This window comes from Fukomys damarensis, unplaced genomic scaffold (genome assembly GCF_012274545.1).
Source record: "Fukomys damarensis isolate Sample0158 unplaced genomic scaffold, DMR_v1.0_HiC HiC_scaffold_34, whole genome shotgun sequence".
Lineage (NCBI taxonomy): Eukaryota > Metazoa > Chordata > Mammalia > Rodentia > Bathyergidae > Fukomys > Fukomys damarensis.
Window position 1 is genome coordinate 24,946,783 of NW_022900946.1, and position 15,813 is coordinate 24,962,595.

Sequence of the window (15,813 nt, forward strand, 5' to 3'; positions counted from 1 at the left end):
CCCACACACACACACACACACAGCAAGTAGTCATAAATATAGGTATCCAAGACTAAGTACAATTTTAAAGTTGCTAAGGAATTTATTTCTTCCCTTTTTTTTTTTTCAGTCAGGAAAGCACTCTGGAATGTAAGTATGTGACAACATTAAAGAGAAATCAAGCATTTGCTCTAAATTTTAATGAATCAAAATAGGCAATTACCTATAAACTCCAGAACTTCCACCAGTTGTGAGAAACTGGCAGTTTCATGCCTCAAATGAAGGCAATGAAGGAAAACTGTTCATCTCCTCAGAGTAGCTCTTTTTTGTTTTTCCTCTCTGTTTTTTAAGACAAAACCTTGCTGTGTAATTCAGGCTGAGCCAGGTGTGGTGGCACATGCCTATAGTACCAGCACTCAGGAGGCAGCAGGATCGCAGAGACCGCGAGGCCACCCTGGTCTAACAGTGAATTCGAGGACAGCTTGAACTCACTGTGCAGCCAAGTCTGGCCTCAAACTTGTGGCCACCCTCTTTCCTCAGCCTCCCAAGTGCTGGGATTATAGGTGTGTAATCACCATGTCAGGCCTCAGTTTAGCTCTTTCGTGATAAGACAAAAGTCATTTTTCTCCTGCTTTTAATTTGCTACTTTTGTCCTTTTCCTGACGTGCCAGTGTGCTCATATATCTGCAGCTATGCCACTGTATTACTCTCTTGGTTTGGTATGCTTTCTCCAACTTTACCTAGTTAATGCTCACCTCTCAAATCTCCTTCTCAAGACCAATACTTACCCACCCTCCAGTCCCCACATCCCCACTCTCCCTCCTACTCAAATTTCTGGTTTCAGTCTTTATTCTTTCCCTAAGTAATAAGCTTCTTGGTGTACATATCCCACCAGCTGGCTACATGGATGGTAATTCATCAACGAACATCCATTTTTTTTGGTGGTACAATACTGGGGATTGAAGCCAGGGTCTTCACACTGATACATCTCCAGCCCTGTTTTGTTTTAAGACAGGTTTCACCAAGTATCTTAAATGCCCAGGCTGGGAATGAACTTGTTATCCTCCTGCCCCTTCCAGAATGTGGGGATTACAGGAATGTGCCCAACCAAATATCACTTAGAGCCAGTATGTTTTTTAGTCAAGGCTCAGAGAATTTAAGTAACCTGATCAAGATTATACCAGTAAAAGCCAGAATTTGGAACATCTTGCTTCTCCAGTGCAAAGAATGCTACATTCACTACAGGTATTTTATATCACAACAACAACCCTGTTCCAAGCTTTCTCTCTGGTCCATGATCCTTTAGAAAGGGCTAGACTAGTTTCCTCAATGTAACTTCCTTGCCTTTTTCCAATCCCGCCCCACTTTTTGTACTGAGAATGAACCCAGGGCCTTACACACGCTAGGCAAGTGTCCTACCATGGACCTATAGCCCCAGAATCTAATTTTCTTGTAGGATGTGACTTTGCTTGCTAAGAGCCCTTCCAGTCCCACTACAAAGGCCATAGACAGCTCTGCTATTTTTAAGGAGTAGGGACACTCACCTTGGTTCACCTTATACAGGTCATTGAGGGTTTCCTTTCAAATCAAACCTTAGAATCACTTCACTTCTTGAAATAAGAGAGGAAAATGGCTAGGCATAGATCAGTTCAAACATTTCTACTGTGGGGAAAAATTTTTTTTCTACTTGTGGGAAGACTTTAAAAAATTAAATTTTAAGAAAAAAACTTGTGAATACAGTTCATATATGCTATCATTCTTCTCTGGAACAGTCAAGGGGAATAAGGAAGATTCAATTACTGGCACATTTTGTCCTTCTTGTCTCTGTTTCTCATTTTAATTTTAATACTTCCTGGTAACCTAATTGCAACAGTCCCAAGAGCTGTTTTTAATAGTATCAGACAGGCATCACTCTCCTCATGATTTTAGAAGATAATACAGCCATAGAAACATTTACTTACATTAAGAGTCTAAAGTCTCATTTAAATACACAGAAAAATGCCATTAAGTAGAAGGTGGCAAAGGTGTACTTCTTGGGTTCCTTTTAACTCTCTCAGGAAAGCACTAAAACGCCTGTGATGAAGCTTAATGGCTGGGTTAGTACAATGAGGAAGCTCAGGGTTAGAGACCTCTCTCTGGGGTCTGAGACAGTCGGAGATTCACATAATGACCAAGTATGAAGATTCTCTTAAAATATACATCATTAATTAGGCATTCTTACTCCTGGATAGGCACCTCCTATCTGCTTACTCACCAAGCTCTGAGCCAGTGGTGCTATGGCACGTGTGCCATAGCAGACTGAATAACTGAAAGCTCTAAAAGGTTTGTCATCACTGCTGTAAGTGATCCTTCAACAACTCCCTTGTACACATTCACCCACACAGAAGATACAGGTTGTTAAAATACATCTTGGAACCAAAAGCAAACAGACAGGTGCCTGAAATTCTTCTGACTGGGTGCCCCAATCCTGAGGGTCTCAGCCTGGCATGACAACAACCAACTATCTAAAACTACATACATAACACACAAGTCATACACAATGAATCCCCGCCAAGATCACCGAAGTGAAAATGCTTCAAAATGCTGAAAGCACTAAATAGACTGGGCAACATTTTGGGCCTATAGCAGCCAGGTGTGGTGGCACATGCCTATAATCCCAGCACTTTGGGAGGCAGGCAGGAGGACTGCCAAATCCAAGCCCAGCCTGGGCAACTTAAGTGACTTAACAAGACCTTGTCTCAAAATAAAAAGTGAAAAGGGCTGGGGATGTAGTTCAGTGCAAAGTCACTGGGTGTAATCCCTAGTACTGCCAAAAGAGTCCAGAGAATCCATGTTATTCAAAGCACTGAGGTGCAGGCCTGGCCAGAGGTATACACTCATATGTAAGAACAAATCTGTGTGGGAGTGAGAAAGCTGGAGAAGGCCTGCTCCACCAAGACTCTTTAATCTGTGGAGTGAGTTCTGATATCTTTCCTGTTGTGTTAAGATGTATAAAGCCACCTGGGTCCTCCCCAGTCTCTGGTCCCTGCTGTAAACCTCAGGTGCTTACTCTTTTTCTTACAGCCAAAATGAGGGGAAATGTAATAGCAGCTCTTACATGTTCAGGTGTAGTTCGGACCTTACTCCTTGTCCAAAGAAAACTGAGGACAACCAATGGAAAGATAAATATATAAACACATTTTCCTAATTTTAACTGTGTGCAAGACTGTACTATATAGGTTGTTTTGCTTTTCTGAAGCAAATGACTCCATCTTTTTGTGATGTGGGGCTGTCTCTCAACTCTCCCCATTTTGACCCCGAGGTGAATCCACTGCAAACTATCACTAACTTAATCTCTGTTTCTTTAACACATATGCAGTTTGTTAATGGTAGGGAAGAGTATTCAACCGCAATCATTACGGTACGTATGTGGCACTTTGTGGTTTACAAAACATTTTAACAAGCATCATTTTATTTAGTCTTCACAGCAGTCTGAAGAGAGCAACCAGAACAATTTGCATTTTACAGGAAAGAGAAGAGAAACTCAAGAGATGAAGAGATCTCCCCCACGTAAACAATAAGTGAAAGAGCCAGGATTTCTTATATTCAGTCCCATGCTTTGATACAAAAATACTCAGGACCCATCAGACTGTATGCACTTTATAACTCGGTAAAAAAACTAAAGACTCAAAAAAGTATTAAAATCTGTTTTCCTGATCTGCCCCCTTTTTATCACCTGAGTCCCACTACAGGGTTTGTGTTCATATATGGCTACTCATCCTGCACTTAGCAACCATCCCAACAGACATCCACTTTTTGAGATATACAGCTCTCACTCATAAGCTCATCAACCCTGATCTTTGGGACTTTTTTGATAACAGTAAGCCATAGAAAAATACTAATCTCTGAAATTTTTTTTAAAAAACCAGTTAACTAAATGTTTAGTTAGAAGGAAATGACTCGGTGATTTGAGTGTTCAAGTTTTACTTCATACTACTATAATTTATAAAATCTACAACAAAGAAGGGCTATTTCACATTCTGAATGCCTCTGCCTAATCAAAAATAAACTCTAAGATATTTATTTCTATTTCTCAACTGATCACAATGTTAGAAATATGGATTCATGTAAGCAGTGATGCACCTGTATGCTGATTTTTCTCTAGGTCATTGGTCTTTCTAATTATCTCTCCTTAATGGAAAAAACCAACAACTGTTGAAATAAATTTACAAAAGCTCTGGGAGCACAAAAAAGAGCAAGCTGGTGGAGAACTTGGTAGAAATTCAAAGAATATAAAGGACAACGAGTGAAAAGTACTTTTCCCCTAATATGTGGAATCTTAAAAAAAAAAAAAAAAAAAAAAAAAAAAAAAAAAAAAAAAAAAAAAAAAAAAAAAAAAAAAAAGACATGAAAGTAGCAAGAAGACCATTAGATAAGGGGAAAGAGAATAAGGGAGGAAGGAGAGGGGAATGTAAACACGAGGGGATGGCTATGACCAAAATATGTGCATGCAAGGAAATACCAATGCAAACCCTTTTGTTCTTTTTGTGGTACTGAGAATTAAATAGGGCCTTTATACGAATCCACACCCCCAGCCTTTTATTATTTTGAGACAGTCTTGCTAAATCACCCAGGCTGGGCTTGAACTTGTGTCCTCCCACTTCAGCCTCCCCAGAGTACTGGGATTATGGGCATGTACCACTACTTCTGCCTTGAAAGCCAGTTATTTTGTAAAATTAATAGGCACTAATGAAAATTAGGGGGAAAAGAAAAAGAATCAGTGAAACACTAACAGTGTATCTTCCCCACAAATCACCCAGTTCTCTAATTCCAATGAATGTAACTTTAAATGAGCAGACATTATTTTGCAGGACCTAAAACTAAAACCGAAAACCCAATGTCAAAGGAAGCACAAAATTTTACCTCTAATGCCAAGGCAGTCTTGTCATAAGCACAGGGCACTCTTTTCTGGATTGCTTTTGCAAAGACAGGTCCATTCTGTGTAGAGGGCAAAGGGTTGATCGCTGCTCCAGGAGTACTGGAAACTGCAGGTAGAGGAGTTGTGGTCTGAGGTTGAGCATAGGCATGAGCGGGTTCTGGGATGCCGTAACTGTTGGAATTCCTATTGCCATGCTTTCCGTGTGGTGAGGATCTCACAAGCTTTTCAACGTAAGGGACAGGAATCATTCCAACCCGCCCATCCTTGTTCCGGGCACTCCACCACTGTTCTTCGGGCTTCTCTATGATCACCAGGATCTCACCCTTTTTAAAGGGCAGGTCTTCAGCATCATTCCCAGGAAAATCATAGAGAGTCCGTACATATTCCAGATTTTCTTCTGCTGTGGGCAGGTTGGGTGCTGAGACAGATCCCATGGGTGGACTTGGATACCTTAAGAGAGAAAGAAAATTATTCTATGGGAAAATCTTATTCTATGCTAGTGTTTGTCAAACATAAACCAGTCCCCTCTACAACAATTTCTCTCTGTATTCACAGAAGTTGACAGTTTTCTCATATTGTACTTTCTGCAGTCTACACTGTAACGATATTCTGAACTATGCCAAACTGAATTATTTCAAACTGTGTGTCTTGTGCATACACACACACACACACACCCAATTGTTCTAAACTTGAATATATTTTTAAAATCTGAAGTAGGCTCAGTAGCTGCCTTCCTTTGGACCCTGTCACAACTATTGCACACTCTTCCTCTCAGGCCTAATCAAATGGTTTGCATCCTGTATACTTTCTTAGGCACATAAAAACGACAGACTTCTATCTCTGGGTCTTCAAAATATAAAAATAAAAAAAGGGCTTGTTTTCCAAATTTAAAAACAAACAAACAAACAAGCAACAACAAACCCCTACATTCTATTAGAGTGTAAGAATTATCTAGCCAGGTGTGGTGGTGCATGCCTGTAATCCCAGCACTCAGGAGGCTGAGGCAGGAAGGATCACAAGTTTGAGGTCAGCCTGGGCTACATAGTGAGTTCAGGACCTCAAAGCAAGACCCTGCCTTAAAAAACAAAACAAAACAAAAAACTCGGGCTGGGGATTTAGCTCAGTGGTTTGGTGGCCTGCCTTGCAAGGGCAAGACCCGAGTTCAATCCCTGGTACCCCCCCCAAAAAAAAACCACACACACACAAAAAAACAAAAAAACCTAAACACAATAACATCAAAAATCATCTACTAAAAGAATACCTGTAAAAGTTTCACTGCAATAATCACAGGCAAGAGCTCTCATGGGTACTGCTGCCTTCACTGTGGTTTTAGAACCAGTGTTTATTTGAGGAGTGACCCAGAGCATGCAATCCCCAGAGTCAGCTACAAAAGCAGAGTCCCAGATGTGGGGCTCAGTGGCAGAGCATGTACAAGGCCCTGGGTTCCACCCCTAGCACTGGATGCACACAAACACAAAGGCAGCATTAGCACTTGCTCTCCAGAAACATTCCATGTGCAAAAAGCAGTATAAATCTCTTTTCATCTAAAAAATGTTCTGAAAAGTTGCAAATACATTTAGTTTTGGAAAAAACAATTTTACCATTACCTGCCCTGAATTTCTCTGAAGCACAGAACCTATGCTAGATTAACCAACACTGGGTTTCATTCAGAGTCCTGTATATACCTGTGGCAGTTTCTTTATCTAGTATCACACCAAGGTGTTTCTCCACATTTCTGGTTCTTATCGTGATCATTTTCATGGCAAAGTAAGTCTATGAGCCTACTCAACAAAGCACCAATGGATATTTAGTTTTTCTAATTCTCCTCTATCTAAGCATTAGTATTATTAAACACTTTTGAGCATATTTCTTTCTTTCTTGGTGCTTGAGATCCAAACCACAGCCTCAAGAATGCTAAGCACATTCTCTACCACTAAGCTTATTACTCCAGTACTGGGCATATTTTCCCTACATTAGACTTTCTGTAAAGCTCAGGCTCGTAGAACTGCAATAAGATTAAAGAACACAAACGTTTTTATGGCCTTTTGTATATTTCATTGCTTTCCATACAGCAGCCTCCATCCTTTAAGAACACTTCCATCTCTCTTTATTTTTTGTTTTTTGAGACAGGGTCTTGCTATGTAGCCCAGGCTAGCCATGAACTCGTGTCAATCCTCCTGCTTCAGTCTCCTGAGTGCTAGGATTACAAGCATGAGTCACTATGCCTGCCAGTCTGTCTTACAAACTGCACAGCATCAGTACATCTAAAAAATGAATACCTGAAGTAGTAGGAGTAGCAACAGTAATAAAGAGTTAATGCCTGTTATGCCAAGCACCTTTACAGTCTATAAAGTTATTAAGTTAATCCTTACAACAATCCTGAAAGGTACATTCCATTATCCCAATTTTACAGATATGGAAGCCAAAGCAGAAATTACATTTGCTCCCCTGTGGTCTGGTTCTATAGTCCTTGCTCATTAGCTGTAAGCTAAACAGCTTTAGAGATAAACTCTGCCTCTTTCAGTTATGTGAATTTATGTCACAAGGCATATAAAACACTCACATCAATTCCTGAAGAATAAATTAGTGCACATGCATGCATAATCTTAAAGTATTTCCCTGTTCCTACTTCAAGAGCCACAGAGATTCTCTGAATAGTTTAGTGAATGCCCTATAAATTGCAGATACTTTATGAAGGGCATAATCAATTCTACATCAGAGCTCATTGTACGGTATTTTATTATAGTTTTTGTACAGTTATAAATAGTTCTTCAGGGCCAGGGATTTAGCACAGTGGTGCCACACCTGTCTTACAAGAGCAAGGTCCAGAGTTCGATTGCCAGTACCAGGAAAAAAAAAAAAAAAAAGTTCTTCAGCCTGGTGTGGTGGTGCGTGCCTATAATCTCAGCACTCAGGAAGCTAAGGCAGGAGGATCGCCATGAGTTGGAAGCCAGCCTGAATTACATACCAAGACCTTGTCTTAAAAAATCTAAATGAATGAATGTTCTTCAGCTACTCTGAAGACTGAAGTAGAAGGACTGCAAATTCAATGCAAGCCTGGGAAACTTAGCAAGACTCTAAAATAAAAAGAACGGGACATGTAGCTTACTGGTAGAGTACCTGCCTAGCATGCACAAGGCCCTGAGTTCAATCCACAGTACTGGAGGAAAAAGTTACTTCTACAACGCAGATCATGAAAAGATCACTATTACACTTCAGTGGAGATCAAAACTAATGAAACCAGATAGCCACTGGCCCTACTATTTACTAAGAATGTGGGGGCAAAAAAAGAGAGAATAAAACCAAGTTCTTACTCTCAAAAGACCAAAAATTTAGTAGAGGCAGAGTTGAAAGAGGAATGAGAACACAAAGTATAATCAATTTAAGTCATGACGTAAGTCACTAGGATCCAGGGGCACTTGAGGAAAGGATGAGTTCCCGTAAGGGTCAGGCGAACAGGGCAAGGAGGTAATGCACAGAAAGCTCCAAAGGCAGCCTCTCCCTCAAGAGCTGAAAGATTTTGCTGAAGATATGTTTATCTATTTGCTTCTGCATTAGAATTAAACAGCCTCAAAAGTGCAAATGCTCCTTTCCCCACTCCTCTCACAGCCCACTGCTGGGTCCCACAAACACAGGCCAGTTCTGCTGCTCAAGGCCAGGAAATTCTGTGAAGGGCCAGATGACATATATTTTAGGTTTTACAGGCCACACATGGTTTCTGTATTCTTAAAAAAATAAATAAACAAACCTTCAAAGATGTAGTAATCATTCTTTGCTCCATTACACCACAGAAAAATCATCTGTTGAGTCTAGACATGGCCTAGGGGCCATCTGGACCACTGTATGGGATTCAAACTAGGTCCTCTGTGTTGGCATTACATTCCCAGCCTCTTCCTCTTCCTTTTTTTTGGTGTGTGTGTGGGGGTACCTGGGGTTCAAACTTGGGACCTTGAGCTTGTGAGGCAGGCAGCAGAACCACTGAGCTAAATCCCTGGCCCACTTCCTTAAGATAAAAAACTTTGAGACAGGGTCTCACTAAATTGTCCAGGCTGGGCTTAAACGTTTCTTTTTCTTTCTTTTTTTTTTGGGGGGGGGGTTTTTGAGACAGGGTCTTGCTATGTAGTTGAGACTGACCTGGAACTCACTATGTAGCCTTGGCTGGTCTCGAACTCACAGTGATCCTCCTGCCTCAGCTTCCATCCAAAGTGCTGGGATTACAGCATTGCCACCATGCCTGGCTATACTGCATGCTTGTTTTTTTTTTGAGGTACTGGGGATAGAACTCAGCACCTTGAGCTTATGAGGCAGGTTCAGTGCCACTGAGCTAAATCCCCAGCCCACTGCATGCTTTTGTAAAAAAATATTTCATTAGAATACAGCTGAGAGCACTTATTTACTGATTTATTTTCCCACACATGGACGGTGTTAAGTAGCTAGACAGACTACATGGCCTACAAAGCCTTAAATATTTACTACTTAAACTAAAGTTTGCTGATCTTGGGCTAAAGGAGACAGAGGGTGCTTTTTAATAGTTTTGATTTTCTGGTGAGGAATACCTGTGTGTACATACTTGATAAAGATGGAAGGCAACTTGCACTCTCTCCACTACTACACTACTACTATAGAGACCTTGAGGCTCATTTCATGATTTGGCGCCAGCATATTACTAAATTTGACATCAAATCTCTCCAGCTATGTCCCTGACACAGAGTCAAAGTCCTCCACCCATCTTTCTCCCTTGGGACCCAGGTCAGCCCTAACGGTTCTCCTCCTATGCCTATTTGTGGCTGCTCTTAACCTCCTTCCACAGCTGCTCCTCCTCTGAGCATTTCTGGTACGTCTGTTCCTTCTGGGTGATTCCATGTATGCTTCAGGCTTAATTTCTGTGTAATTCAGCCCCAACTTCTAAAGAACAATCTCACTGGATTACTAAATAATACTCAGCTCCCTACAGTCTCTTAAAGAAAAAAAAAAAAAAAAAAAAAAAAAATTCTTCTCAGGCAGGAGGGCTGCTACGAGTTCGAGGCCAGCATAGAATACACAGTGAGTTGAAGGCCAGCCTCAAAAAACCCAAACAACAACAAATGAACCCCTCCTCACACTACTCCTTCCTCTGCTTTCAGAGGCCACTTAATGCTCTAGGACAGCGGAGGTAAACCTATGGTATGTGTGCCACAGCAGGCTGTTTGTATAGCAGAAAGCTCTGAAAGGTTCACCATCACTGCTCTAGGAAGTCAAAGTCCTCCCTCTCCCCTCACCTTCTACATGCAGTATCCCAGAAAGGTTGTCAGTTCCCACTTTCATATTCCCAATGCATCTGAGTTCAGCTCAGCTTCTCATGGTGCACTCTCTACACTGTACCACCCTGACAGGTTTCTAAAAGCGAAACTGACCCTCAGCCGACAAAGAAAAAAGTGAAACTGATCATGACAAATATTTTTTAGGAACTTGGGCGGGGGTACCTCCACTGTTAACCTCATTTACAAGGTCCAGGAGACCCTTTACAGATTGGCTCTATCCTTCTCACCTAGTTTCCTGTCCATCGCTGACATTAATTACACCCTGTGCCTTTCCCAGGAGCCACTGCCACCACCTCTTCCACCTCCTATACTTGGTCTCAACTTTCAAGAATGAGTTGAAAGAGCACCTCCTCTTTCAAGCCTTCTCCAACCCTCAGGCACAGCTGGCCACCTTTCCTTTCTAGCTACCCGGCCTTCTACTTTAACTCTTTCAAAAGACTGAGCTTCTCAAAGACAAAAGCATGGTATACTCCCATTGTATGACTTGTGTGTAGTTTTGGGCTTTGGTGTACAATAGGCTTCAACACACAGAACCATTTCTCATTTTTATCCTCTTTGTGTGTTTCCTTTTTTTTTGAGACAGGGTCTCACTCTGTAATCAAAACTAAAATAAAAATCATCACAAGATTCCATTTGTCAACTGATTTGCAATATAATAAACAATACTTCCAAATGTACAAAGAAAATCCTTCAGGTTCACTCAAAAAGCAACAAAAGCCATCTAACACAGTAACTTTTTGGGGGATTAAATTTTAAATCTACCCACAACAATACTACAAATAAATATAAAAAGCAAGGAGATGCATTTTGGGACTGGGAGGTCTAGCTCAATGGGAGAACACTTTCCTATCATGAATGGGATCCCAGGTTAGATCTCCCCCTCAAAAGACAAACTTCTTAAGTATCCTAAACCAATGTTGTTTTTCCCCTTTCTCATCCATGCCCCCTACCCACCAGCTTCACTTTTTATCTCCAAATAGACAACTCCAAGTCACAGATAATTCCGCTCCTGGATATAGTGACAGCCTCAGGGAACTCCACCTCTTCAAACTACTTCCTGCCTCGAGCAAAAATCCAACTCCCTTACTTTGACCATTATCTCAAAATTTTTCTCATAGGACCCCCTTTGTCGGACTACACTACATTAGGCAGGTCGCTTCCGTTATATTCTCTTCATCTAGGTTTATTCCCTTCAGAGTATGCATTCATCTTGTATTTAACTGTTTCCTCCACAAAAACATGTTTCATAGTGAAGAAAGTATGTCTGTCTCCTATCCCAGTACCTACACTGGGATATAATCTTCTTATAAATATGTGAATTAAAATTAAAAATTAAGAAACATACCAGGGGCTAGAAGATGCTACAATTAGCAATTTCAGCTAAGCAAAACAAATTTTAAAATAAACTATTGCCTGAGGTACGTAAGTCCCTGGCTTTAAAATCCCAGTTATTAATTCCTGGAAAGTTAAACCACTGAATTTATCTTGTTTGGGATATGAAAAAGAATTAAGTGGGCTGAGTTGGTGGCACAAGCCTGTATTCCTGGCACTGGAGGCCGAAGCAGGAGGACTGCACTTGGAGATCAATCAGCATGAACTCCACAGGGTGATTCAATCTCTTAAAATGAAAAAATTTAAAAACTCATTACATTAAATTCTGTATTTGCCAAATCTTGATCACCACTAACTTTTCCTTTTTTGTGTGGTACTGGCAATGAACCAACGGATCACTAAACGTTGAGCAATGAAGCGTGATCAAAATATACAGTGAATGTTGAATTTCAAAAAATTGTAGTAAAGAACACATTGTTATTATTAATCCTCCTTCAAATAACCTCCCCTCCCTTCCAACACACTTATCCCATTGTTCTTGCTGCTCCTCCCCCGATCAGGGATTGAATTTAGGTCCTTGTGCTTGCAAGGCAGGTGGTAGAACCACTGAGCTAAATCCCTGGTTCCTTGCTGCTTTCTAAAGCAGCTCTGAACTCCTCTTCTGTATAACTAGTTGTCCTGTCAGGGGTATCTTAATGCCTGCATTGCTTCAAACATTTACCTTTAATAGTCACTGTGACTTTGAGGAAGAGCCAGAAGTCCCAGTGTCAGATCCAGTGAATAAGTGGATGAGGATGCACCAATTTTCTTTCTTTTTTTTTTTTTTGGTTTTTTGAGACAGGGTCCCACTATGTAGTTGAGACTGACCTGGAACTCACTATGTAGCCCAGGCTGGTCTCGAATTCACAGTGATCCTCCTGCCTCAGCCTCCCAAGTGCTGGGATTACAGGCATGCGCCACCACGTCCGGCTTTGCACCAATGTTTTTACGAGCCTGTCTTACCAATGGATGGCACTCAGCAGCAGCATTCACCATCCTTGGACAGACACACAAAAATACTTCCAGAACTGCTTCACACAGTGGGATAAGTACGCTATGTTGAAAGCAAAGGGGAGTATTTTGAAGGGGATTAAAGGCAATGTGTTTTTTACTGTAATATTTTAGAAAATTTAAACCTTCACTCTTTTTTTTTTGGTACCAGGGATCGAACTCAGGAACTTGCGATTTCCAGGCAGGCAGTGGCACCACTGAGCTAAATTCCCAGCCCCTTCACTATTTTTTGATCATCTCTTGTATACCCCAAGGCCTTTTTTTTTTAACTTTAAAAATTTTATTTTGATAGTCTCCTTAAATTGCCCAGGCTAGCACCGTCGATCCTCTTGCTTCAGCTTCCTGAGTAGATAGAATTACATGCAGAGGGGTGTACCATCACCACATCCATCAATCATTAGCTTTCTATAATAGGTCAAACCTAATCCAGGAATTTCAGGCTTGGAAATAACATATCAAAAGATTCAGGGAAAAATTAAAAAGAGATTCTGAATGATGGAAACTAAGAAAATCATACAAAGAATCAATGAATCAAAGAATTGGTCTTTTGAAAGATTAAATAAAATAGAGAAACCATTAGCCAACTGTATAAAAAAAAAAAAGACTCGAATCCATGCAATTAGGAATGAAAACGGTAAAATCACAACAGACTGCAGAAATCCAGAATACCATCAAAATCTGCTTTGAGAACTTGTATTCTGGTAAGATGGAAAACACAGAAGAAATAGATTCCTGGAAACATGAATTATCAAAGCTGAATCAAGAAGATACAAAATTTCTAAATAAATATCAGCCAATTAAATTCAAAATTTAACTAAAAATGTATCAACAAAGAAAAGCCCAGGCCTTGATGGATTCACTGCTGAACTCTACAAGTAATTTAAGATCCAATGCTGCTACTTCTCAAACTCTTCAAAGAAATTGAAAGGGAAACAATACTTTCAAATTCATTCCTGGAAGCAAGCATTACTCTGACACCAGAATCAGAGAAAGATCTAGCCAAAAAAGAGTCCTACAGGCCAATCTCTTAAGTGAACACAGATGCAAAAATCCTCCATAAGATAGTGGAAAACAGAATGCAGCAAATCATCAAGAAGATCATACACCATGACCAAGTAGGATTCATCCCAAGGATGTAGAGATAGTTTAACATACACAAATCAATAAATGTATACACTGTATTAATAGAGCCAAGGATTAAAAACCATACGATCCTTTCAACAGATGCAGAAAAAGCATCTGACAGTCTAACACCCATTCATGATAAAACCCCTATAGAAAAATGGTATAGATGGTCTGTCTCAATTTAATAAAAGTCATCTATGATATTCCAACAACCAACATCATATCGAATGGATAAAACCTGAAAGCTTTCACTCTAAAAACAGAAAGAAGACAAGGATGTCCACTGTCACCACTGTTGTCGAATATAGTTCTGGAAACATTAGCCAGAGCAGTTAGACAAGAGAAAGAAATAAAAGGGATAAGGATAGGAAAGGAAAAAATTAAATTACCATTATTTGTGGATGATAATCTACACAGAAGACCCCAAAAACTCCACCAAAAGACTTCTACATTTAATAACCGAATTTAGTAGCACAGCTAGATACAAAGGTAACACCAAAAATCAAAATAATTTTTGTATACAAGTAACAAAGTTACTGAGAGAGAAATTATGGGAACCACATCTTTCACAATAGCATCTAAAAAAATGAAATACCTAGGAATCAATCTAACAAAGGAAGTAAAAGACATCTACATTGAAAACTAGTTTTCTGAAAAAAGATATCAAAGAAAATATCAGAAAATGGAAAGATATCCCTTGTTTTTAGATAGGAAGAACCAATATAGTGAAAATGGCCATATTTCCAAAACTGTTATACAGATTTAATGCAATCCCAATCAAAACATACCTCACAGACATTCCTAAAAGCATACCTCACAGAATTAAAAAAAAAAAAAAAATTCCTAAAATTCATTCGGAACCAGAAGGACCTAGAATAGCAAAAGCAATTCTGGGCAACAAAGGCAAGGCAGAGGGCATCATAATCCCCAACTTGAAATTATACTACAAAGCTGCTGTGATAAAAACAGCACAGTGCTGGGCCAGGGACTTAGCTCAGTGGTCCCACACCTGCCTCACAAGCACAAGGTCTTGAGTTTGATTCCCAGCACCAAAACAACCCCCAAACAAATACAACAACACAAAATGGTATTGGCAAAGAAAAAAGAAAGAAAGAAAGAAGGAAAAAAAACCCTCAAAGATAAAAGGGACAGATTAGATGATGCAGAAACAACTCCAGACAAACTCGGCCACCTTATCTTTGACAGTGGAGTCAAATACCTTCACTGTAAGAAAGATAGCTTCTTTAATAAATGGTGCTGGAAAAACTGGCTTTCCACATACCTAAGACTGAAACTAGACCCCTATCATTCACTGTGCACTAAACTTAAATCAAAATGGATCAAAGATTTAAATATTAAAACAGAAACACCACATCTGCTGGGAGACAGAATAGGTAGAACTCTTGAAGATATTGGTGTAGGCAAAGACTTCATGAACAAAACCCAGACTGCACAGGAAGTACCACAAAGAATCAATGAGTGGAGTGGGACCTCATCTTATTAAAGACCTGATCCAAAAATGGGCATCTGAATTGAAGAGACACTTTGCAGATGAAGTAGATACAGCAAATAAATATATAAAAGAAGTTCAACATCACAGGTCATTGGAGAGATGTAAATTAAAGCAACACTGAGCTTCTATCTCACTCCAGAAAGAATGGCTGCTATCAAGAAATCAACCAGCAACAAATGCTGGAGGGGCTGTGGGGAAAAAGGGAACCCTTCTCTATTGTTGGTGGGGATGTAGACTGATGCAAGTACTGTGGAAATCAGGGTGGAGATTCCTCAAAAACTAGAACTACAGGGCCGGGGATTTAGCTCAGTGGTTCCACCGCCTGCCTGGCAAGCGCGAGGACCAGGACCCGAGTTCTATCCTCGGTACCAAACAAACAAAACTAGAAGTAGAGGTGCCATTTGACTCAGCTATTTCTGTTCTTAGTATCTTCCTGAAAGAACTAAAAGCACCATACCACAGTGATATATGCACACCCATGTTCATTGTGACACAGTTTATAATAGCTAAATCTTGGAAACAGCCCAAATGTCCATCAACTAACATTTAGATAAAGATGTGTGTGTGTATGTGGGTTTTTTTTTTTTTTTTTTTCC

General features: G+C 40.1%; 1 protein-coding gene across 1 annotated transcript in view; it reads right to left on the minus strand.

Moving 5' to 3' along the window:
- Positions 1-15,813, minus strand: part of Crkl (CRK like proto-oncogene, adaptor protein) — a 26,996-nt gene that overhangs the window by 6,808 nt on the left and 4,375 nt on the right. The window contains exon 2 of the mRNA XM_010620774.2: positions 4,882-5,347. Within this exon, the coding sequence (XP_010619076.1) occupies positions 4,882-5,347 (466 nt within the window). The remainder of the gene's footprint in view (positions 1-4,881; positions 5,348-15,813) is intronic.